The 26,114-nt window shown below is 42.1% G+C and overlaps 1 protein-coding gene and 1 pseudogene across 1 annotated transcript in view; both read right to left on the bottom strand.

The window, feature by feature from the left end:
- Positions 1-6,671: 6,671 nt before the first annotated feature.
- LOC122754791 lies at positions 6,672-8,449 on the bottom strand (annotated as a pseudogene).
- Positions 8,450-16,512: 8,063 nt separating this feature from the next.
- Positions 16,513-26,114, bottom strand: part of MEOX1 (mesenchyme homeobox 1) — a 31,420-nt gene continuing 21,818 nt past the window's right edge. The window contains exons 2-3 of the mRNA XM_043963916.1: positions 17,577-17,749; positions 16,513-16,859 (exon numbers count right to left, since the gene is read on the bottom strand). Coding sequence (XP_043819851.1) covers positions 16,737-16,859; positions 17,577-17,749 — 296 coding nt within the window. The 3' untranslated portion in view covers positions 16,513-16,736. The remainder of the gene's footprint in view (positions 16,860-17,576; positions 17,750-26,114) is intronic.

Genomic DNA, 26,114 nt, shown 5'->3' with positions numbered 1-26,114 from the left:
ATCTAGTGCAGAATTATACAATTCTACAGCTAGAAGGAACCTTTGAGATCAACTAGTTGAAACATTTCATTTTATAGAAGAGAGAAGAGAAGGGATTTGCCCAAGGGCATATGGGTAGCAAAGTGGCATATCAAGATTTCAAACCTGGAAGAAGGATTAATGTTACTCTATATGGCCCAAGAGGATGGAACTTGATGCAATGGCTAGAATTTATAGAGGAGCAATTTTGACTCAATGTAAGGAAAAACTTACTAACAATTATAACTGTGCCAGAATGGAACAGGCTGCTCTGACATTGTGGTGTGTAAATGCAATGAAGGTAAACTGAGGTACATATCCCCCCAAGTCCATTTATTAACAGTGACACATTTACAAAATGGGTCAGACTCACCACTCCAGTAAGGACAGAGATCCCAATGAAAGTGGGGGAACCTCTTTATTGACACAAAGGAATCGAGGGGGAATCTGTATAATTTTGGACCTCACAATTGGCTATACAAGGAAAAGTGGGTTGGTGTTCAAGTGTGGCTAATTACACCCCTCTCTGAACAATTAAGGAATGTTCATTGTTTTATGGGACTCATCAGCCTGTCTTGATCTTAGCTAGGAAATCAGAACTACCAGGTGAGCTGTTTCTTTCAGGGAAATCAAGCCTCCCCTACTTGCACAAGGACAGGCAAGGACAGATGATTTGTCTTTTGGGGAATGGCACCAAGTTAGATGGGCTTACAGACAATAAGCAGATGCCCCAGGAGTTAATAGCATGAGTGATAACAGCATTCTCTTTCTTTTTTTTCCAAGGCAATGAGGTTAAGTGACTTGCCCAAAGTCACACAGCTAGTAGGTATCAAGTGTCTGAGGCAGGATTTAAACTCAGGTCCTCCTGAATCCAGGGCCGGTGCTTTATCCACTGAGCCACCTAGCTGCCCCCAACATTCCCTTTCAACCACACTTTTTTCTTTCTTTCTTTTTTTTTTTGTGGGGCAATGGGGGTTAAGTGACTTGCCCAGGATCACACAGCTAATAAATGTCAAGTGTCTGAGGCCGGATTTCTCCTGACTCCAGGGCCGGTGCTTTATCCACTGTGCCACCTAGCTGCCCCCTCAACCACACCTTTAAACTAGCTTGGAGGGAAAACTGAAAGTGAACAAGGTTCCTTCAGGCAGACACTAACTCAAATATAAAAATCAACAGTATAAAATCAATTACACTGTAAAATCAAAGGTACTAATTTTTATCTTTTCACAAGTTGTGAGTATCCCATTCCTAGGAGTCTTCAAGGGAAGTCTTAATGTAGTCATTGTTACGGAGGGGATTCCTGCTCAAATATAAATTGGATTATATTATTTCTGAGGTCACTTCAATTCTGATTTCTGGCAATTCTGGAAGAGGCGATGTTTTGCTTGGGAAATATGGGTGGATTGAGAAAGAGACAATGCATGTGGTCAGAGAAGGGAGGACCATTTCAGGAAAGGAAGATGGGCTGAGCTACAAAATGCCTTTGGAAAATAGAACCACAGTAAAGAAATGTTATCATATGTATTAATATATGCCTGAGAAATTGTGTGTAAATAAAATCTTGGTAAATGGAATCATTTCCAACATATAGGGAGAGCTTTTTTTTTTTTTGTGGGGCAATGAAGGTTAAATGACTTGCCCAAGGTCACACAGCTAGTACTTGTCTAGTGTCTGAAGTCGGATTTGAACTCAGGTCCTCCTGAATCCAGGGCTGGTGCTTTATCCATTGCACCACCAATAAGCCCTGTCTTCTTGTTATTTGGCTGAAGTGCTCAAGCTTTAGCTTCAGTATTTGTCCTTCCAATGAGTAGTCTGTATTAATTTTCTTAAGTATCGACTGATTTGAGCTCCTGTGGTACTCAGCTTTCCTTGTAGTCCAACTCTCACAGCCTTATGTTACTATTGGCAAAACCATAGCTTTGACTATATGGTCAAAGCAGTGGTGCAGGAGGGGTCTTTCTATAGTCACCTTTAATTTATTTCTAGCATCTCCACTGGGCTCATCTTCTAACTTTCGTTTACATTCTTCGGTTGGGTCTCCAATGGATGTCTGCTAATTCTAGATTTTAGGGTACTTATGTGTGTCTATACTTTTACTACTTTAGTTCATGAGCCCTGACCAGTATACCTCCCTTTAACAGTCAACCAATAGATTCAATTAGTTCATAGCAAAGGCATTTACTAAGATATCATATTAAAAAGAATATCTACAAAATATTCTCCTTCTCTCTCTACCCCACTGCCAACCCACAAACCTGGGACATACTCTCCACATCCATGAGAAGAGTGAGCAAAAACTTGAGTACAATGGTACCTAGACACATATAGCTAAGGCACACCTCCAGTACTGACATACCTCAGAGTCCTTCATCTCTTCTTGTTGTCCTCTCTTCAGCTCAAGCCTCAGTTGAAAGGGTTGTTTCTCTTGTGAATCTTTAATCACCACTCTCCTTTCCTGCTAGAGATTCTGCTCCTTAAAGCTACATCCTTCTTGGAGTGATTGCCTCTTTGTATTCATCTGTCTGGAGAGTGTGTCTCTGCTTTCCCAACTCTGCTTTAAACTAATTCTCCAATCACTGGATGGGATATCTCATTTTATGGAATACCTAGGTGGCACAGTGGATACAGTACTGGGCTCTGTGTCAGGAAGACTCCTCTTCTTTAATTCAAATCTGGCCTCAGATACTTCTAGCTGTATGGTCTGGGGCAAGTCACTTAACCCTGCTTGCCTCGATTTCCTCATCTGGAAAATGATCTGGAGAAAAAAATGGCAACCCACTCCAGTATCCTTGCCAAGAAAACCCCAAATGGGGTCACAAAGAGTCAGACACAACTGAAAAATGACTCAACAAATATCTCATTTTAGGTTAGTAGCCTTACAGCTACCTGCTATGGCTAATGGTGGAAGGTGGGGGTAGAGGAGAGAGAAAAAGCCTTTTCCCTTGCAAGATTGATTCCCTTTCATGAGCAGGCTTTATCCTCCACTGCTGGCTCCTAGACTGCACTGTTTCCAACTCTTGACTGAATTACATAACTTCCATGATGGAGTCAAATTGACTGGATTATATCTCTCAAGGGTTGCCTGGAGGCTTGGCCAATCATTATGCAATGTAGTGGCTCTCAAAGGATGAAATCAGAGAGATGTTTTGCTAGAGCAGTACAGGAAGGTGAAACATCCCTAACCATTTTTTAACATATTAACACATAATCATCTGTACATAATTGCATCCTGTGATTATATCATGTTGGGAGGGTGAGATCCAACCAAATCTGTGCCTCTTACTCATGTTTGCATATTCTTCCTTATGTTTGCATATTGGGGCAATTGTTCAGCAAGTAAATTATTCTTTCTGGTCAAAAAGACATCGAAAGAGGGAGGGGGAATGAAGGAAGGAAGGAAGTAATGAAGGAGGGAAAGAGCAAAGGAAAGAAGAAAAAGCTAAAGAAAGAAGGAAAACAAAGAAGGAAAGTCAAAGAAAAGAGAAGGAAGGAAAGAGAAAATAAGATAAGGAAATAGGGAAAGAGAAAAGGAGGGAAGAAAAGAGGAAAAAAGAAAGGAAATTGCCTGGCAGGGAGGGGGGTGGTGACAAAATATGTCAATCAGAGGTGGTGTGGAGGACTTTTCAGGAACAGGAAGTCAGAATCCATTGATGTCCTGTTTAATTCAGAGTATCCTTCAGGATACTCAAAGGGAGAGAGAACGAGGACACGGCATCAGTTTGACAGTACACATGATTTACCTAGATGGAAGAAAAGACCTGTGGCTTTCTTTATTTCTTTTTCCTTCCCTCCTTCTTTCTTTTCTTCCTCCTTTTTTCTCTCAATCAGAATATTATAGAATTTCAGAGCTGCTTATGCTAGGTGTTCCTGTAAAAGAATATTAATGGAAAATTGGTCTTCTGGAAACAGAAGAAAGGAACAACATACCATATTGGCCAGTGTAGCTGAAGGGTGGTGGGTGAGCCAGCTTAATCCACATAAAAAAGGGAACCCCTTCTCTCATACTGCTTCCCCCACGCTGTCATTATCTGTAACAAAGGGTCCTTTTGGGGTGAGAGGCTGAGAACTATCACAGCCAATAGAGTCTCATTCTCCAACAGCCTCTTGGTTTGCAAATGACCTCTGGCTCAGCTAGGTAGCTTGGAGCTAATTCCCAGTCCATGGAAGGGAAAGAAAGCCTCCCACTATGGAATCCCTCAGTTATGAAGAGTGAGAAGGGATGGAACAGTCTCCCTGCCTGACACCATTTCCCTTCTGTAAGTGAGCAGAGACGCATGGGACAATCTCAGGTTCCAAAGTGCTGTCAGAAACAGGCACCGTCCAAGGCACAGGCTTGGAGCTGCTGATGTGTTTCGGAAACACTGAGTGTTCAACATGCACATGAGTTTTAAAGCTGGTTTTCCCTTGCCTTGTACTTACAGGCAACTTGGGGAAGAAGGAAATATAGTGTAACCAATGTTGGGAGCTTAATAAATGCTTACTTCATCCTTGATACTCTCTCTAGAGGGAGAAACCAGTAACAGACACACAAAATCACAGCTTGGGATCTTCCATTGTTTGGATCCTCACCAAACTGTTCTCTTCTAATACAGCCACCTGCCAAAAGTTGGAAAAACTTGCCATGAGTGGCACTTATACACACATATGACCTTCTGGGGTAATGGAATCAGACATCAGGAGCTCAAAATTTGGAGATCTTTTGGTCTTGTTTTAATAAATATTCAGCAATGGGTTAATGTCCAGTATTAGGCCAACAGGGACAATATTCCATGCTTGATTGTAAACTAAAAAAGATCTGATTGAATTGTGAATGCACTTTTAATTTTGTGGCCATGATCTTCTTGATTGATCTGGAAAATTTGTTGTGACTAACTTAGTAAATCAAGCTATCCATACCTTATAGAAATTTTATTTTAGTTGATATGCTGATTAGCATGCTGATTTGTATGCAGTAAGCTTTTAATAAGTGTTTTTTATTGATTAATTAATTAATTCAACAAACATTAATTACCAGAAGTCTGTGAACACTAACTCTAACTTTTCATAGAATAATTGAGAAGGAAGGGATTTTAGAGATCATCCAAATTAGTGTTCTCATTTTATTTATTTCTTAATTATTATTTTTAGAAACATGTACAGTGGATAAAATACTGGGCCTGAAATCAGGAAGACCTGAGTTCAAATATGGTCTCAGACACTTACTTGCTGTGTGACCCCTGCAAGTCACTTAACCATGTTTGCCTCAATTTCTTCATCTGTGAGATAAGCTGGAGAAGGAAATGGCAAACCACTCTGGTATCTTTGCAGAGAAAACCTCAAATGGGCTCATGAAGAGTAATACATAAATGAAATGATTGAACAAAAATTTTAATAGAGATATAATAATTTACAGAGATATTGCACATTATTACATCAACAGTGTTAACTTCTAACAATGGCAAAAATGAGATCATAGTATCTAAGGTGTTGCTTGTCCTACAACATCGGGACGATGTCTTGACTTGCACTGAATTGGATTTATATGAGGGAGGGTACTGCAAGTTCACCAATCTCATTCCTCCAGAGCCATCAGGGTCTAGTGGCAAGATATATATCAGGATGACTGGAGATGGCCCTGGATGTTTAGGGCAATTGGGGTTAAGTGACTCGCCCAGTGTCACACAGCTAGTAAGTGTCTGAAGTGAGATTTGAACTCAGGTCCTCTTGACTCCAAGGCCAGTGCTCTATCCACTGCACCACCTAGCTGCCCAGTATCTAAGTTGAAAGACCATGAATGAGAATAATATTAGAGAGTTCATTTAAGATGGGGGTAGCTAGGTGGCACAGTGGAAAAAGCACTGGCCCTGGATTCAGGAGGACTTGAGTTCAAATCCAGCCTCAGACACTTGACACTAGCTGTGCTGTGTGACCCAGGGCAAGTCACTTAACCCTCATTGCCCTGCAAAACAAAACAAAACTTAAAAAAAGATGTATGTTGTATTCAAATGTGTCCCTAAGCCTCATCCTCCCTGTCTTCCTCCTCTAATTCCCCAGGTTCACCAGCAGTGGCACCCTGGCACTGCTGAGATTCAGATATTCTTATTGCTCTCTGCATCTATGAACCCCATTTCATTCATGCCTTCATCTGTGTGCCAGTGCAAAAAAGCCTGATGGCAGAACAGAGCTGTAAATTGCTCCAGAATGCACCTGAGCAGCTTCTGTTTGGCTGTGTTGTTACCAATGAAGGTGGAAGACATATTGTGGTCACATGCCATAATGTAACACTTGGTACTCTTCACATTGTTGGATATCCACTCTCAAACAAGCTGCTTTCTTCATATTCTTCTTCTGACTTGCCCAGGGTCACACAGCCAGTAAGTGTCAAGTGTCTGAGGTCGGATTTGAACTCAGGTCCTCCTGAATCCAGTGATTTATCCACCGCACCACCTGGCTGCCCCCAGAAGCTGCTTTCTGGTCCTACACATATATGAGCATCTATTTCTCCACCTCCTTTGTGGACATGTGGCCCCAAAAGAGTGCAGTCGTAGTCAGGTAGCAACTGGACTGGGAGTTATAGGTAGACATCCTGTTTTTAGAACCAAACCTAGCATGAAGTGCCGATAGAGGTATGACACCATGGTTTGTTTTTTGGTTTTTGGTTTTTGGTTTTTTTGCTAGTTTGTCAACTCATTCAGCTCTCTGTGACTCGAGGTTGGGGTGATGACTCCATGCCTGGTGGCAGAAGCTAAATGGGTGGAGTCTCTATAACTTCGTGTGCTCAGTTTAAGGGTTTGGAAGCAAATGCCGTATAGAATTTTATTGTTGATGAAATAGGTTTCATCTGGGCGATCCACCAGTGGGTAGATTGACAGGTTTGCATTATAGGGCTGAACTATACACCGTCTGATACTTGGGAAAATGTATCATACTGAATTTACTCACGATTCAATTTGGCCACTCTTCCCTGAGTTTGGTGATGAGCAGGGTTCCCCTTCCAGATTCAGCACTGCCTTCCCGTGAATGGGTCAGCTATAAAACTTGCAAACACGTATCTTTCTGATTCCTTCATCCCCATATCCAGTAGACACAAAGTCTATTAATTCAACTCCCTCTGTGTAGTGGCCTTTTGCCCAGTTATTTCCTGTACCATGCCAGCCAAAAATGAAGTTATCTGGCTTAAAGGTCTAGCCAAATGGTCCGGCAATGACTGAATCCATTGTGCCAGGCTCCAAATCCACTAGGATTGCATGAGGTACATATTTGTTACCAGTAGCTTTATTGTACTACACATTGATTCTCTCTAGCCTCACATCACTGTCTCCATGGTTACTGCTGGGGAGGGGGGTCAATACTGTGTTCAGTATTGGTGACTTCTCAAAACTTGGCTCCCACCTGGCAGCCACATTGCCCAGCCTGGATGTGTATGATGGTATCTGCTTGTAAAAGTGGTTGTATTTTTCCTGACCTGACTCAAGCACTCCTGTTCCTTAAGGCTGCAGCTGAGAGCAATACTTCCATTTTACAGAAAAGGAAACTGAGAATCAGGGAGTGGTTTACCTAAGGTTGTATAGTGAGTTAGCAACCTAAAAAAGACTAGAAACTGTTATCTCCTGGCTCCATATGCAATGACTCTTTTTTTTTTTTTTTGCGGGGCAATGGGGGTTAAGTGACTTGCCCAGGGTCACACAGCTAGTGTTAAGTGTCTGAGGCTGGATTTGAACTCAGGTGCTCCTGAATCCAGGGCCAGTGCTTTAACCACTGTACCATCTAGCTGCCCCCTGCAATGACTCTTAATAGATGGTGCCTCTTAACTGTCAAATTTACAGATCCCATCTCAGCTTTTTAAAAAATTTTTAAGTTTTAAATTTTTTTCTCAACTTGTTTTGAAGACAATGATAATAATAGTTGTTGTTCAGTCATTTCAGTTGTGTGTGACTCTTCATAATCACATTTGGGATTTTCTTGGCAAAAGATGCTGGAGTGGTTTGAAGTAGGGTTAAGTGACTTGCCCAGGATCACATAGCTAGTGAGTGTTTGAGATTGGATTTGAACTTAGGTCTTCCTGACTCCAGGCCTGACACTCTATCCACTGCACCACTTGGCTTCGCTGGTGATAATAATAATAATAATAATAATAATAATAATAATAATAATAATAACTATTATAATAATAACAATACATATATATGGTTCTTCAAGGTTTACAACACACTTTATCAATAGTTTCTTATTTTATCCTCATAACAAACCTGGGAGATAGATACTATTATTATTATTCCCATTTTATAGATGAAGAAATGGAGATATATAGAGGTTAAGTGACTTGCCACAGCTAGTCAGTGTCTGAGGCTGGATTTGAACTCGTCTTCCTGACTTTAGGTCCAGCACTCCATCCGCTGCACTACCTACCTGCCTTTTCAGGGATTAGATTGCTTTCATTTGGGTCTTCCATTTTTTCCACTTTCTTACTTCTCCTATACCTGTTTTGTCTTTATTGTTCTACAATCCTAGTCTATTCTGCTAGTTTATAGCTTTTGTTTTGGCTTTCTTCCATGTCTTTTCTTTACCCAATTAATGGTAAGTCCTTTCAGTAATGCCTTCTCCTCTTCCCTTGACCTTCTATCATTGCTGTTCTATCACCTTAGGTAACTACAAAGGGTTCACCTACCTTTTCTCTTTCTACTCATGAACCTTGAATGCTGCTAAAGAAAATCATGGGCTGTCTACTTTCATCACAAGTTTTTACCTCAATTGAAACAGAACCACAGAATCTAGGGAATTGAGGATTAGCAAAATCTAGGAGAGATTTTTTTTTTAATTACAGGAAGATCTGAGAATTCTATAGACTAAGGAGGAAGGAGTCAACAATGAGGGAAAGACTGAAGACTTGAGAGGAAAAGAGATGATTAATGCAGCAATCTAACAAAGGACAAGGAAGGATATAAGATCAAGGACACACACAGAATAGTCCTTGCAAGGAGGAAATGCACCTCCTCAATCCATCAATTGACAAACATTTATTAAACAGTTAACTATTTATCAGGCACTGGCCTAGGCATAGGAGAGACAAAGATAAAAATGAAACAGTAACCTGTCCTCAGGCATACATTCTATCAGGGAATACAATATGTACACATACTTTAAAAAAAATTTTTTTTTTAAAGTGAGGCAATTGGGGTTAAGTGACTTGCTACAGCTAGTAAATGTTAAGTGTCTGAGGTCGGATTTGAACTCAGGTACTCCTGACTCCAGGGCCAGTGCTCTATCCACTGAGCCATCTAGCTGCCCATACACATACTTTTAAATAGAATATATGTACATATCTAACATGTATTATGTATATAATACATATACATATATAAATATGTATATTTATAAATATACACACAAACAAATAATAAATACGTACACATATATAATTGGAAGTTGAAAGAAACCTCAGCCATTTAGCTCAACTCATACACGAAAGAAATTTCCTCTATAACATATTTGAGTATTAGAAGAAGTCTGGGAGCAGCTAAGTGGCACAGTGGATAGAACATTGGCCCTGGATTCAGGAGCACCTGAGTTCAAATCCAGCCTCAGGCACTTGACACTTACTAGTTGTGTGACCCTGAGCAAGTCACTTAACCCTCATTGCTCTGCAAAAAAAAACCCCAAAACCCCACAAACCTGTAAAAACAAACAAACAAAAAACCCAGAAGTCTGGCTTCTCCTCCATACAGCTCTCATGTCCCTCTGAATCTTCTCTTCTTCAGGTTAACTAGGCTCAATTCATGCAAAGCCCTTCACCATCTTAGTTGCTTTCTCTGCATACTACACCTTTTCAATGTCCTTCTTAAGCCATAGCACCCATTACTGAGCACAATACTCCCCAGTGAAGTCTGATGAGGGTAGAGTATAGTATCACTTCTCTGTTCCTAGAGGCTATACCCCTGGTAACTTAAACCAAGGTCTCATTAGCTTTCTTGGGTGTCATACTATCTGATGGCAGAAAGTGAAGAGGAATTAAGAAGCCTCTTGATGAGGGTGAGAGAGGAGAGTGTAAAACTGTCTCAAAGTTTAGCATCAGAAAAACTAAGATCTTGGCAACTGGTCCCATTGCTTCCTGGCAAATAGAAGGAAAAGAAATGGAAGCGGTGTCAGATTTTATATTCTTGGACTCAAGATCACTGCAGACAGTGACTGCAGCCATGAAATTAAAAGACATTTGCTCCTTGGAAGGAAAGTGATGGCAAATCTGAACAGCATATTAAGAAGCAGACATCTTGCCATCAAAGGTCCGTATAGTTAAAGCAATGGTTTTTCCAGTAGCAATGTATGGCTATGAGAGTTAGTGCCACAGAATTGATGCTTTCAAATTGTGGTGCTGAAGAAGACTTTTGAGAGTCTCTTGGACAGCAGGGAGATCAAATCAGTCACTACTTAAAGAAATTAACTCAGGCTACTCACTGGAAGGTTAAATACTGTTGCTGAAGCTTAAATACTTTGGCCACATAATGAGAAGAAGGAACTCATTGGAAAAGACCCTGATGATGGTAAAGATTGAAGGCAAAAGGAAAAGGGGATGACAGAGGATGAGATGGATAGAGTCATGGAAACAATGAACATGAACTTGGACAGACTTGGAGAGATAGTGGAGGATAGAAAGGCCTGGCATGCTATGGTCCATGGGGTCACAAAGAGTCAGACAACAAATATCATAATCACGCAGTTGATTTATATTAAACTTGCAGTCCTCTAAAACCCCCAGGTCTCTTTCAGAATATCTGCTGAAAAACTATACTGCCCCCATATCATACATATGAGGTTGCAAAAATGTATATTTATCCATATTGAACTTTATCTTATTAGTTTCAGCCCAATGTTCTTAACTGTCAAAATCCTTTTGGATCTGCCCTTGTCATCCAGTGTGTTAGTTATTTCTTGGTATAATCTACAGATCTCATGAGTTTATTATGTCTTTAAGTCACAGTGGTGTGACATTTCTTGTATTTAGCTTTTTGGTTTTTTTGTTTTTGTTTTTGTGGGGCAATGAGGGTTAAGTGACTTGCCCAGGGTCACGCAGCCAGTAAGTGTCAAGTGTCTGAGGCCAGATTTGAACTCAGGTCTTCCTGAATCCAGGACCAGTGCCACCTAACTGCCCCTTCTGGTATTTATCTTGTTTTGACTCGATCACACTATCCATTTCCCCACAAACTACCTTTCTCTTCAAGACTCTGCCTCCATCCCATCACTTCCCCTCTCATCCAATGAGCTGACCTTTTTCTTGGTTGGGAAGTACAAGAGTATCCCATATGATGGCCTTCATTCCCCCTCAGCTCTTTCTTAGACACATGACTTTCTCTCTCTCAATCTCCTGTACTTTTTTTTTTTTGGTTGGGGGGGGGGGACCGGGCAATGAGGGTTAAGTGACTTGCCCAGGGTCACACAGCTAGTAAGTGTCAAGTGTCTGAGTCTGGATTTAAACTCAGATCCTCCTGAATCCAAGGCTGGTGCTTTATCCACTGCGCCACCTAGCTGCCCCATCTCCTGTATTTTTTGAACAAGACGCTTAGAACATGTTTCCTCTTTATTTTTTGCCTCTTAGAATTCCCGTTTCCTTTTAAAGCTCAAGTATCATCCCTTACATGAGGCATTTCCTGATATCCCTCTCAGCCATCAGTTATCAATACCTTTTCTTCCAGATCACCTTGTATTTATTATTTATAAATAAAAATATATTTATTATATTGAAAATTATCTTTGTATTTATTATACATGCATACATATTTATTATATACATAATATAAATTATTTATAAAAGTATGTGTACATATTGTATTCTCTGATAGAATGTAAGCTTGAGGACCTGCTACTATTTCATTTTTATCTTTATCTCTCCTGTGCCTAGGTCGGTGCCTGTTATATAGTAAGTGTGTAATAAATGCTTGTCAATTGATGGATCAATGAGATGCATTTCCTCCCTGCAAGACTATTTTGCGTGTGCCCTTGATAGTATATCTTTCCTTGTCCTTTATTAGATTATTTTATTAATCATCTCTTTTCCTCTCAAGTCTTCAGCCTTTCTCTCATTGTTGACTCCTTCCGCCTTATTCTAGGGAATCTTCAGATGTTCCCTAGATTTTGCTACTCCTCAGATTATTTTCCTACTTGTTTTTCCTTTCTACTGTCAAACTTTTAGGAGTAGTCCACACTCACTTATCCTGTCCATTTACCACCTTTTTACTCATAAACTTCTTGCTATGATTGAGACATTTATTTTGCTTGACTATATATGTTGTTAATAAACTTTGTTTTTCTTGCTTTCTCAGGGACGGAGAGAAGGGGAGAGAGGCAGGGGAGAGAGAGAGAATACGGACCTGAAAAATAAAATTGAATTTTAAAAAAGTCCTTTGATGACTGGCTTTTGTCCCTAACACTCAAGTGAAATAGCTCTCATCAAGGAACCAATGAAAATGGGGGCAGGAGGAGGAGAGAGAAATCTTCTCATTTCCATCCCTCCCCCTCTCCTACTTTCAGTGATTTCCTTTTAAGGACCAGGTTCTTTCTCCACTGCCAATAACCTAATGGCCTTTTCAACAAATTCAAGGTCCTTTTTTTTCAGTTATTCTCATCAACTTCTCTCTATCTTTTGACACTGTAGAACACTCCACTCATCCCCCCCTCACCCCTGGCAATCAGGGTTAAGTGACTTGTTTTTTTTTTTTTTTTTTAGTGAGGCAATTGGGGTTAAGTGACTTGCCCAGGGTCACACAGCTAGTAAGTGTTAAGTGTCTGAGGTCGGATTTGAACTCAGGTACTCCTGACTCCAGGGCCGGTGCTCTATCCACTGTGCCACCTAGCTGCCCCTAAGTGACTTGTTGAGGGACACACAGATAGTAAATATCTGAGGTTGAATTTGAATTCAGATCCTCCTAACTCCAGAGCCAGTACTCTATCCCCTGCACCACCTAGTTGCCTCTTCTCATTGATTCTATCTACCCTTGGTTTCCATCTATACTCATGCTTCTCCTTCTCTCATTTATTGTTCTTTCCTTCATTGCTCCTTTTTTCTTAGTCTACCTTCTAATTGTAGGCATCCCTTAAGTTCTACCTTTGGTCTTTAAAGACAAATTTCTATCCGAAAGTAGAATATGCTATCTTGGAAGATAGTGTATTCTCCTTCCCTGCAGGTCTTTAAGCAAATATTGGATAACCTCTTGCCAGGGATGTTGCGAAGGGAATTCTTGTTCATATTTGCGTTGGATTAGAGGGCCTCTGAGGTCTTTTCCAACTTTGAGATTCTATGATTAATTTCTTTCATTTCTACACCCCATTTTTTTGCTAGGTATCTAGGTGGCACAGTGGATAGAATGCTATTGTTGGAGTCAGAAAAACCTGTGTTCAAATCCCGCCTCAGATACTTAAATTAGCTATATGACCAGAGGTAAGTCTTTTAACCACTCTTGGCCTCAGTTTCCTTATCTGTAAAATGGGAATGATTCTTGCACCTACCTCCCAAGGCTGCTATGAAAAGAAAATGAGGGGGGAGCTGGGTGGCACAGTGAATAAAGCACTGGCCCTGGATTCAGGAGGACCTGAGTTCAAATCTGGCCTCAGACACTTGACACTTACTAGCTCTGTGACCCTGGGCAAGTCACTTAATCCTCATTGCCCTGCCAAAAAAAATGAAATGATGTATATAAAGCAACTTCCAAACCTTAAAGTGCTATAGATGCCAGTTATTGTGATTATGATGATCATTATTATTAGTAGTAGTAATTATAGCAGCTCCCATGGCTTCAATTATCCTCTGTATGAAGATGACTTCCACAGCTAATATCTCTAGTGATAATCTCTCCCCTACCTCTGGTCCTCCTTATCCAACTGTCCAGCTGGACATCCCCACATGTATGTATCAACAGCAACTCAACCTGAACCTCAACATGCCTAAAATTGAATCCATCATTTCCCCCTCTCAATCATCCTCTCCTCCCCACTCCCTTATTTCTGCTGATGACATATAGGGACAAGTCAAGGCGCTGATATCCTCTAGGTAAGGATTGTTACATAATCCCCCCTTCAACAGACATTTGTTTTTATTATTGAAATTATGCTACAAGTCAATAGGAAAATATCTTGTTTTGCCAAGATTTCCCTTATACTACTTTTTTTTTTTAATTTTTAGTGAGGCAATTGGGGTTAAGTGACTTGCCCAGGGTCACACAGCTAATAAGTGTTAAGTGTCTGAGGCTGGATTTGAACGGCCGGTGCTCTATCCACTGGGCCACCTAGCTGCCCCCTTATACTACTTTTCAGAAATAGGTAGGGAGGGGGATGGGAAATAGTCTCATCTGCATAATGTCTTCCCCCCTCCAATCTGCTTTGCAGGCAGAAACTGACTATTTGGTGGGATTTTTCTAGTTTCTTTCATGCAAGAATCAGGCTTGTTAACAGAAATGAAAGACAAGTGTACATAAGATCAGAGAGAAAGGAGGGGAAATACCCAAGTATTTTTAATTTTTATTGACTTTATTTTCTTCAGGATTTTTGTTATAAAGTATAATAATCTTGAAGAGTTAGATTGATGAAAAAATATACAGTTGTGCTTTACAAAAAATTACAGATGCTAAAATCAGTCATCCTAGTTGACAATCAATTTCCACGGTTTTTGTGACCGTTTAAAATCACATTTGAAAGATCAAAGACTTAATTTCTGGCTGCCTTAACCTCTGCAATAGGTTGACTCAGGAGGATTGAGAACTAAACTGAGTGGGGTCCCCTTTGGGGAATAGGGAGAGGTGTTCTTTTTTCCCAGGAAGATCTGTTGCCATCTACCAGGGCATCAGGATACTGGAATGGTTCACCATTTCCTCCTCCAGCTCATTTTACAGATGAAGAAACTGAGGCAAACAGGGTTAAGTGACTTGCCAGGGGTCTCCCAGCTATTAAATGTCTGAGGCCAGATTTGAACTCATGAAGAAGAGTCTTCCTGACTCCAGGCCCAACACTGTATCCATCGCACCACCCAGCAACAAGATTAGATGGTTTTAAAACCAGAGCTCCCATAGACACATACCTGCACATCAATATTATTGCCCTAACACGGAGAAGGAGGTACAGATTATGAGAACTATGTCCCTACTATGGACAATGTATAGGAACATAGTACCTAGCACAGAGCCTTGTACACAGTAGGTACTAAATAAAAATTTGGTGTATTGAATTGAAAAGAGTTAAGATGCACAAAAGGGGAGCATTTCATTTGTAATGTCTAGTGTTAGAGCTCAGTTATGACGTGGAACACAGACATCAGACAACTTCCCCTTTGCATAGGCCACCCAGCCCTACTATTGACTTTCCTTCTACTGGGGTCCTCATTTACAATACTTAAATCCCAACTGCCAGGCCATTGGCATCTTCAGATATTTGTCATGAATTAAGACTAAATCTCTGATATCATAGGTATGTACCTCAAAGGGACCTCAGAGACCACCGAGTTAAATCCCCTGATTTTGTTGATCAAAAAACTGAGGACCATGGATAGAAGTGAAGTGACTTGGTACAAATGATAAGTGTTAGAGGTGTGATTTGAACCTTGGTCTCTGTCACTAAGGCCAGTAAGTTTTTTCCCCACTAGCACACAGCTTTGGGTTTAGTGTTGCACTAAACGGTGTATGGAAGAAGTCAACTGACCATATGCCATCAGCTTGGCATTAACTTTGTAGAGACATGTGGTGGTTGTGGGGGCCTCTCTCTTCTCTTTTTTCTTCATCAGCAGAATGAGTGGCAGTTAAACTAGATGTGAATAGGCATACTTGGTTGTACCAAGTCTCACGGGACCCAACTCTAGGAATCCTGAAGAGACATTTTGGCATTCTCTTACTATGCTGCCCCAAACCCTCCCAACCATTCTAGGGCCAGGGCTTTGACCATAGGGTGATATTCCAGCAAGGAAATGGGTCACTGAGCTACATGGCCAGTCGCTCATAAAGCAAATTTTGTCAGGTCAAAAGGAAAGGCAAAAGTCATGGCGGAGCAGGCTCTCCAGATCTTTCTGACCAGGGTTCAGCATCCTATCTTAGATTTGTTTTCTGGAGGATTTCAAAGTATTATAAAGGGTCCCAAAAGGTCCAAAGTCTTGAACTCAAAGAGTAGACTGATTGGGGTGAGAACTGGGAAATAGTTGTCTTTTTCCTGTATTTGTTCTCATTCCAGAAGATCATCAAGAAGTCTATCATATGTGCCACTGGAAGGAGAGAACATCTCTCATATGAAGCTACAAGCTCAAGTTTGAGCCATAGCTCCATGATGGGGCTGGGAAAGGGAATGGGAGAGACTAAGGATGAGGGCAGTGGGTCAGTCAGTAATCCAGGAAGCTCCCCAGAAGGGCCACCTTGGCTGCAGAGGGAAAGCCTTTTCAGGTTGGCTTAGAGTCTCCAGTTTTTGTAGTTGTTTGCTGACATAGGCACCCAATGGCTTTGTGGTTGGGTAGGGATGGGAGGTGGGAGAGACATTAAGTTTTTTTAAAGTACACAGGGTCAGTGAGTTAGATCAAACAGAACATTTTTTTTCTCTGGAGCTTCAGGGTTCCAGAGAAGTTGAGTTATTTAAGTCTCCCTTCTAAGAGGCACAGAGAGAAGTGTCTGGAGATATCCTCCATGTGTTGGGGATATAGTCGGTAGAGTAGGGTAGGCAGGGAAAAGAGTTGTTTGGGGCCACAGCTCCCAGTCCCATTCCTCTCTTCATGGAGTGTCTCACTCTGAACTTAGGGAAGCCGCAGAGTCCACATCTTCAGTATCTTGCTCCTGGGGGGAAACAGGCTGACCCCCTTTCACTCGCTTCCATTTCATCCTTCGATTTTGGAACCACACTTTGACCTGGGGAGGAGAAAGGACGAGGATTAATTTAGTGACTCCTAGAGTTCATGTGACCTCTCCCCTATGTCAACGTTTAATCTAGCCCTAAACTAGCCCTAGACTAACTGGTTAGCCTAGCATGCTGAAAGATCAGAGATGGAAAAGGCTATATCATCAGTACTTTCACAGGCTTCACTTTCTTCCCTACCAACTACCCTACAGAGTCCAAGGGTCTGCCTGAAGATAAGCCTTAAGATTATCTGAGAGACATTAAACAGACAGAAGGACTAAGGGGAAAAGAAGATAAACTGTGTATGGGGAGGGAGAGGGGAGGTATGGAGAAAAAGAGAAAAAGCAAGGGGCATTGAGCAGAGAGAAAGAGGAGAGAAAGAAGGGAGAGGGGGAAGAGAAGAAAAAAGGAGAAGAATGGAATGAAGGGGAGAAGGAAGAGGAAAGAAGAATGGAGGGAAAGGTAAAGGAGGGATGAGGGGATGAGGAAAGGCAAATGGAAGGAAGGGGAGAGGAGAAAGGAGGAAAATAGAGGGACAGAGAGAGGAGGAGTATGAAGGGAAGAGTTAAAGAAGGGATGAGGAGAGGAGCAGACTGGAAATGAAGGGAGAGGAGAGGAAGTGCAAGGGAAGATAGAGGAGAGATAAAGAGAGAAAGAAGGCGAGTGACGAGAAGAGGAAGGAGAGAACAAAGAGTAGGCAAAAGTAAAGCCCAAAGAGGTTCCCACACCTGGCGCTCAGTGAGGTCCAGGTTCACAGCAATCTCATATCTCCTGAGTCTTGTCAGATAGTTGTGATGGGCAAATTCTGCCTCCAGTTCCCTCAGCTGCTCTTTGGTGAAGGCTGTCCGCTCCTTGCGAGCTTTGCTGCTGGTTTCTGGCTTTCCTCTGCAGTCCTGGTTTTCTGGGGGGAAAGAAAGTACAGAGGTTACAGAGAAATTGTTACATTCAGAAGAAAGAAACTAATGGAAGAACCTCTAAAAGCTAGCTGAATCTTCCAGGAGCCACTGCGTCTTTCTTTTGCATCTCGGCAAGGCTATTTCTTCCTTTCCCATTCTTTTTTTGGGTGGGGCAATGAGGGTTAAGTGACTTGCCCTAGGTCACACAGCTAGTAAGTGTCAAGTGTCTGAGGCTGGATTTGAACTCAGATCCTCCTGAATCCAGGGCCAGTGCTCTATCCACTGCGCCACCTAGCTGCCCCTTCTTCCTTTCCTATTTTAAAAGACCTCCAGGGAGAAAGACACAACCTGTGTTTGCCCTCCCTCCTCTCTCTAGAGTCTCACATTCAGGTGAGTTGGACAGTTCTTTTTGTTACCTCACCTTAATTCCTCTTATTCCTTCCATTTATTCTGTACATACTTTACATATAAATGGGCATATGTGTATATATGAACCTCTATATATACACATATACATATATACTTTATACACACACATATATACATAAATGGAAAACAGATACAACAACATGATTCAATTTAATTCTACTTCTGATGCTAACTGTATGACCTTGAGCAAGTCACTTAACCTTTTTGGGTCTCAGTTTCCTCATCTGTAAAATTATAGCATTGGACTAGCTCTCCCTGAGGTCCCTTTCAGCTCTAGACCTAAGATCTAAATTCAACAAGCATTCATTAAGTACCTACTGTGTTCATTGTGCTCAATAATAAGGCCCAAAGACGACCCAAAGTCCCTGCTCTCAAGGAGTTTACATTCTATTGTAGAGACCATCAGGGACTCATGGCTGATCAGCTCTTTCAGGGTGTTTGATTGTGGGAAGTGGGGGTGGGGGAGAAGAGGAAATCTGACTTCTTTTGAAATGCGAAAGAGAATGCTGATGAGGAAATCTGGGCTGGTTAGTCCCTCAATATCAGTCAGTTGATTTTCAGTTGTGTCTGACATTGTGAGCCCCTTTGGGGTTTTCTTGGCAGAGATACAGGCGTAGTTTGCCATTTTCTTCTCCGGCTCATTTTATAGATGAGCAAACTGAGGCAAAGAAGGTTAAGTGACTTGGTCAGGGTCCAATAAGTAGTAGCGTACAAGGCTGCATTTGAACTCAGGAAGATGAGTCTTTCTGACTTCAGGTCTGGTACTCTATCTATTGTGCCATTTAGCTGCCCCTGTTAGTCAGCTAGTATTTGTCAAATGCCTACTGTCTCTAAGGGCTATGGATGCAAAGAAAGGCAAAAAAAAAAAAAAAATCCCTGCTGTCAAGGAGCTCACAGTCTAATGAGGAAGACAATATGCAAAACACGATGTACAAATACAATATGCACAGGATAAATTTCAGGTAATCTCAGAGGGAAGGCATGAAGATTAAAGACTAGGAAAGTTATCTTGCTGAAGGTAGGACTTTAGGGGAGACTTGAAGGAAACCAGGAAAGCTAGGAGGCCGAGATGAGGAGGGAGGGGATTCCAGGCATAGGGAACAGCCCAGAGTAGGAATGCAAAGAGCAACAAGGAAGCCAGTGTCATTAGATTGGAGCATGTGGAAGGGAGTAAGGTTTAAGAAAATTGGAGGGGCAGCTAGGTGGCTCAGTGGATAGAGCGCCGGCCCTGGAGTCAGGAGGACCTGAGTTCAGATCCAACCTCAGACACTTGATACTTACCAGCTGTGTGACCCTGGGCAAATCACTTAACCCCAATTGCTTCACCACCCCCCCCCCCAAAAAAAAAAAGAAAACTGGAAAGGTAGGAAGCCAAGTTACAAAAGGCTTTGGACACCAAGAAGAGCAATTTCTAGTTGATCCTGGAGGGGATAGGGAACCACTGGGTGAACAGCAGGTAACATAGTAAGACTTGCTTTTTAGGAAGATCAATTTGATGGCTGAGTGGAGAATGGATTGGAGCAGGAAGAGACTGGGGGCAGGAAGACCTGCCAGCACACTAGTGCAATGGTCCAGGTGTGAAGTGATGAGGGCTTCTACCAGGGTGGTAGGAGTGTCAGAAGAGGGAGGGGAACAAAGACGAATCAAGGATAACTCCTAGGTTGTGAGTCCAGGAGGCTGGAAGGATGGTGGTTACCTTAACAGCAATAGGGAAGTTTGGAAGAGAGGAGGGTTTGGGGGGAATGATAATTAGTTCATTCATTCATTCATGCACACATACATACACATATATACACACCACACATGCGCACACACACGCACACACATGCATGCACACATGCATGCACACATAGTACTTTCTTTTTTTGTTTGTTTGTGAGGCAATTGGGGTTAAGTGACTTGCCCAGGGTAACACAGCTAGTAAGTGTTAAGTGTCTGAGGTCGAATTTGAACTTAGGTCCTCCTGAATCCACACATATGCCCCACACATAGTACTTTCAAGGTTACAAAGTTATTTGCTTATAGTATCCCTGGGCCTCAGATTCCTCTGACCTGAAGTTCAGAGGGGTTAAGTGACCTACTTAGGGTCACAAACCAAAACAAGGTTTCATGATTCCTATGCCAGCATTTTTTTCTGGACATGGATCTTTATCTCAAGGAATTTACAATCCAGTTGGGTCTAGGACACAAGAAAAATTAATGGATAACAGTTGGCAGGATATGCTGAGTGAGTGGTACATACAGTGACTGATCTAATTAGGAATTCAGGGAAGGAAACTATTGGACTGGATTGGTCCAGGAAAGGCTTCAAGGAGTAGGAGGAAGGCTTTGAATTGGGTCTTAATGGATGAGAATGGTTTAGATTGTTGGTTCATTAGAGCTGGAAGGGGCCATAAAGGTCATCTAATACAATACCCCCATTTTACAAATGGAAAAGAAGGGGCGGCTAGGTGGCACAGTGGATAGAACACCCGCCCTGGAGTCAGGAGGACCTGAGTTCAGATCCAATCTCAGACACTTGACACTTACTAGTGGTGGGACCCTGGGCAAGTCACTAAACCCCAATTGCCTCACAAAAAACAACAACAAAAAACCCCCAAATAAATGGAAAAGAAGGAAAGTGACTTGTCTAAGGTCACATGGGACTTGAGGAACAGAACTAGGGTTCAAAGCAGGATACTCTGACTCCAAGTACAGAGCTCTAGCCTGTGGTAATTCCTACCTTTTATCTGCAAAAACTTATGCTAGAGGGGCAGCTAGGTGGTGCAGTAGATAATGCACCGGCTCTGGATTCAGGAGGGCCTGAGTTCAAATCCAGCCTCAGACACTTGACACTAGCTGTGTGACCCTGGGGAAGTCACTTAATCCTCATTGCCCCACCCAAAATAAAATCATAAAAGTTAAAGTTCTTTATATACCTTAGCCCATTTTAATCAAAAGGAATACTTTGAAACACTTTGAGCCTTATATATGTGTTAGCTATATTCATCATCATTATTATTATTATTATTTATTATTATTATTATTCACAACAACTCTGTTAGGATTCCCATTTTTCCAATTGGAAAACTGAGGTTGAGAGAGGTTGTGACTCACTGTATCACACAGCTAATATTTGACTGTGAGTTTTCCTAACTCCAAGTCTAATACTCTACTCCTTATATTGTACTGTGTAAGGCCCAACAGGGCATAGACACGTAAACATTTTCATTGCTATTGGATTTCACTGGTGAACAGAATTCGCAGTGAGGAAATTCCCTCTACCCATACAGATTTGGCACCTGTTAATTTATAGTCTTAGAGAACTGCCTGGGGGCAATGAGGAATTAAGTGACTTGCCCAGAAGGCCAATATGTATCAAAGGAACTTTAACCAGTCCATCTTTCCAACCGTTGCCTCCCATCGTCATCATTTTCACTTTTATTACTCTTACTAGTTTAGTGGAGTGAGTTGATCAGGACACCCTGTACCAACTAATTTACTAATTTCCTCCCTTCCCAGTTCAGCCAATTAGATCATAAAAAGTAAGGAGCAGGTGACAAGGATAAGGTTTTTTGTTTTTGTTTTATTGCAGGGCCAATGGGGGTTAGGTGACTTGCCCAGGGTCACACAGCTAGTAAATGTCAAGTGTCTGAGGCCAGATGTGAACTCAGGTCCTCCTGAATCCAGGGCCGGTGCTTTATCCACTGTGCCACCTACCCACCCCAAGGATAAGGTTTTAAAATCTCTCTCTCTCTTTTTTTTTTTTGTGAGGCAATTGGGGTTAAGTGACTTGCCCAGGGTCACACCGCTAGTAAGTGTTAAGTGTCTGAGGCCAGATTTGAACTCAGATCCTCCTGAATCCAGGGCCGGTACTCTATCCACTGTGCCACCTAGCTGCCCCAAGGTTTTAAAATCTTAAAGGTAAAAAAAAAATTAAAAAAATCTTAAAGGAAGTCTTAAGGAATCTGTTACTAAAGTTCAATAAAATTAGAAGGAAGCTTAGTTACCCTCCCTACTCCCTTCTGAGAAGTGTGAAAAAAGTTTTCAGTCCAGTTTCAGGAGTCAGTGATTAACACTAATTCCAGGTAGCTTTGAGGAGTGTGACCTTTAGTAGCAGAGAGAAGAGCCAGCTGTGGAAGTTAAGACCCAGCACTTGAGAGGGAATCATTCCTTCCTTAGGAGAGAGACACTGTATTGAGGGGGGAGTAAGCAGTGTTGAGGAATATGATACTGGGAAACAGTAAACAGAGCTAGTTATGAATTGAAGAGAAATAGTCTGGGTTATTAGAAACTGAGATGCAAAGAAGAGCAGGCCTTGGGAAGTCAGCTGAGTAACCTGTCTAGAAGAAATTCTATACTCAGGGGGAATCATTTTTTGTTTGTTCGTTTTTTTTTTGTTTGTGTGGGGCAATAAGGGTTAAGTGACTTGTCCAGGGTCACACAGCTAGTAAGTGTCAAGTGTCTGAGGCCGGATTTGAACTCAGGTCCTCCTGAATCCAGGGCCAGTGCTTTACCCACTTCACCACCTAGCTGCCCCCCAAGGGGAAGCATTTTGAGGAGAAAAGAAACACTATTAAGGCCCTGTGGTGTCAGAGGTATGGGGTATCTTGGCTACATGTGTTCCCTATGTGTGTGTGTCTCAATCAGTATATTCTGTGTATGTGTTCACTCTTCCCACTGATGCTCAATGTAGTTGTACAAGAATATGCCCCAGATCTATGGCAAGGGACTATTTTGTAGCTATTGTTCTTTATGCCCTATTTCAGTAGGTGCCTTTGCTCTGAGCTACTTTTGTCTAACCACTGTCTCTTTATTATTATTATTATTATTATTATTATTATTATTTTAGTGAGGCAATTGGGGTTGAGACTTGCTCAGGGTCACACAGCTAGTAAGTGTCAAATGTCTGAGGTCGGATTTGAACTCAGGTCCTCTTGAATCCAGGGTCAATGCTCTATCCACTGTTCCACCTAACTGCTCCCTAACCAGTCTTTTTTTTTTTTTTTAGTGAGGCAATTGGGGTTAAGTGACTTGCCCAGGGTCACACAGCTAGTAAGTGTTATGTGTCTGAAGCTGGATTTGAACTCAGGTACTCCTGACTCCAGGGCCGGTGCTCTATCCACTGCGCCACCTAGCTGCCCCTTCTAACCACTGTCTCTTAAAGGGAAACACACTGACGGGTGCTTGTGAACTATAGAATACAGACCCATTGAGTAGTATGAAAGTTGGAGTAGTTGCTGCCTTTGAAGTGCCAAGTGGGGGAGGCAGCCCAAAGTGGGTAGCACATCATTTTAAATTTATGATCCCACGACCACCACTTTGGATACTACTGCTATTACCATTATTACCATCACTGCCACCATTTACCACCCTTAGGAGACGTGCCTAGCAAACAGTGAAGATTCTCAGTGTCTGTGCTGGGCTTTACTCCTATCAGACTTCATTCCTGATCCTCCAGAGCTGGGAGCACATGAGGAGAAGGGAAGGGGAGTAGTTGGCTCCTTCCTTCTGCAGAAAGGCCAAGGAAAGGCTCATGCTAAAACAATTTGTGAGCAGACAGTGTTGGGTTTCCCTATCCTTCCTCTGCACAAACCACTTTGCTCTTGTTAATCCCGTCTCCCTCCCCTCCCCCCACAGTGATTTCTATGATGTGGCCTCAGGTTTTACATCATTAAGATGAATTGGCTGCAGGGCCTCTGAGGAGGTCTGGATTCTCCCCCTTGAGTCACCTAGACAAAGTGCAGAGAAAGCCACAAACACCCCAAATCAACAAGGATTTGGAGTTAGGAGTCCTGGGCCAGGTGGGAGGCACTGAGGGTAGAGGAGGGAGGGGGTTGCTGTCTGGTGTCAATGCCTCTTTTCCAGGGAATTTTGCTGTCCTGGGATACATCAGCCCACTTGAAGTTCGTGGCACATAGTAAGAAGTTAATAAAAGCTTGTTCATTAATTTATTCAAGGGCTTGCTAAAGGCTTAAGCCCATCATTGTCTGTGGATGTTTATACCAATTTTAAAAAATTGTAATACTCAGTAAACATTTATCGTTATGCTCTATGCTGTTTTTTTGTTTTTGTTTTTTTTTGGTGAGGCAATTGGGGTTAAGTGACTTGCCCAGGGTCACACAGCTAGTATGTGTTAAGTGTCTGAGGCTGGATTTGAACTCAGGTACTCCTGAATCCAGGGCTGGTGCTCTTTCTACTGCGCCACCTAGCTGCCCCTCTATGCTGTTTTAGGAACTGAGGGGGACATAAGAACAGGGATGTGAATATTTAACAACTGGCTCTCCACAAACACAACACACTTTCAAATGTAATCTGCATTATTCAAATTTTCTTCATTACTTTCTTAAATCTAGACAACAAAACTCAAGCCCTGATTTGTAGCTGTTTGCTGATCTCAGAGGGGTAAATACTCACTCTGAAAATCTGATAATCTTTTGCAAACTGGCTCTTCCTGTTCCAACACACCCCTGCATAGAAGTACAAAACAGGGTTCCTTGTCCCCAAGAAATTTACAATACATTTGGAGACTCATGATTAACATATATAAAACAGTAGTCAATGCTTAGATAGACCCTCTTTTAGAACTCAATTCTCTGGTACAGATTGTGTGTGGAATAGGAAAGTTTTGGGGTAGGGTAGGAGACTGGGGTGGTTAAAGAGCTTAGGGAAGATTCCATAAAGGAGGAAGAACTTAGGCCAGACTCACGAGATGAGTGGGATTTGAGTAGATGTAGGATGGAGGAGGGGACATTCCAGGTATGGAGAACAACTAGGCACCAAATACAGGAGTAACCATTGTGATGGTGAGGAAGGGAAGGCAGTGAGGAGATGGGTCTGAGGACACTACATCACTCAGTATTCAGTACTGACTTTGCATACATCAGTTACTCAATAACAACGATACTCTGACTACTAGGGTGCACAGTGGATAGAGTGCTGGGCCTGGAGTCGGAAAGATTCATCTTCCTGAGTTCAAATCTGACCTCAGACACTTACTAGGCATGTGACCCTGGGCAGGTCACTTAACCCTGTTTGCCTCAGTTTCCTCATCTGGAAAATGAACTGGAGAAGGAAATGGCAAACCACTCCAGTATCTCTGCCAAGAAAATCCCAAATGGGGTCAGAGAACAGCTGGACAGGACTGAAACGAATGAACAAAAACAACATTAGGAAACTACTGGAGAAAGTTGTTATGATGCTCGACACAGTGTTTTCCAAAGCTTTTAGAATCTAACCAGTGTCTGTATAGCACTTTAAGGTTTATAAAGCACTTTCCTTCTTTTAAATTTTTTTTAAATTCAATTTTATTTTCAGTTCAACACTCTCCCTCTTAACAATTCCATGAAGTTGGCAGTAAAATATCATTATCATTTTACAGATGATATATCCATTAAATTCTAGGCCTCCTCCTCATTGAGCCCCTTTTACCCTGGGGATAGAGGTGGGGAGTGGAGTAAAGGTCACTCTTTTGGCAGGGAAAACAACTGGGCCACCTGCGGGAGAGGAAAGGGGTCAGACCTTTCAAAAAACAGAAACACTGTGAAAGTGAGGAGGGAGGGGGAAATGAGGTGAAGGCTCAGGGCTCCAGTTCACGGGGCCAGAAATGTTTGGGTCCCTGAGGATGCCTGGTCCTGCCTTTCTGTCAGGGATCATTAGCCATGGAAGAAATGACTCCAGCCTGCCTACCACTAAGTCGGCTTGGAAGAAGCAGCAGCTAAGGAGGTTTGCTCATCAACCCAAGTAATGAGTTCCTTTACATTCCATTGCCAGGTCAAGGAGACAGGTCAAGCCTGGACCAGGCTCCAGGCCACTGCTCAGACAGGGGATGGGGAAAGGTAGGGAACTGGGGGTGGGGCTGGAAAGACATGTGGTGGGATCAACTGTCACATCCTATACTTGGTTTTGGACTCTGTCTTCTGGCCAAGTCTCTCAGTTTTTCCTCCCAGCCTCCTAGGTGCT

Source organism: Dromiciops gliroides, chromosome 4 (assembly GCF_019393635.1).
Source record: "Dromiciops gliroides isolate mDroGli1 chromosome 4, mDroGli1.pri, whole genome shotgun sequence".
Lineage (NCBI taxonomy): Eukaryota > Metazoa > Chordata > Mammalia > Microbiotheria > Microbiotheriidae > Dromiciops > Dromiciops gliroides.
The sequence above is the reverse complement of the archived record's forward strand: the minus strand, read 5'-3'. Positions and strand labels throughout refer to the sequence as shown.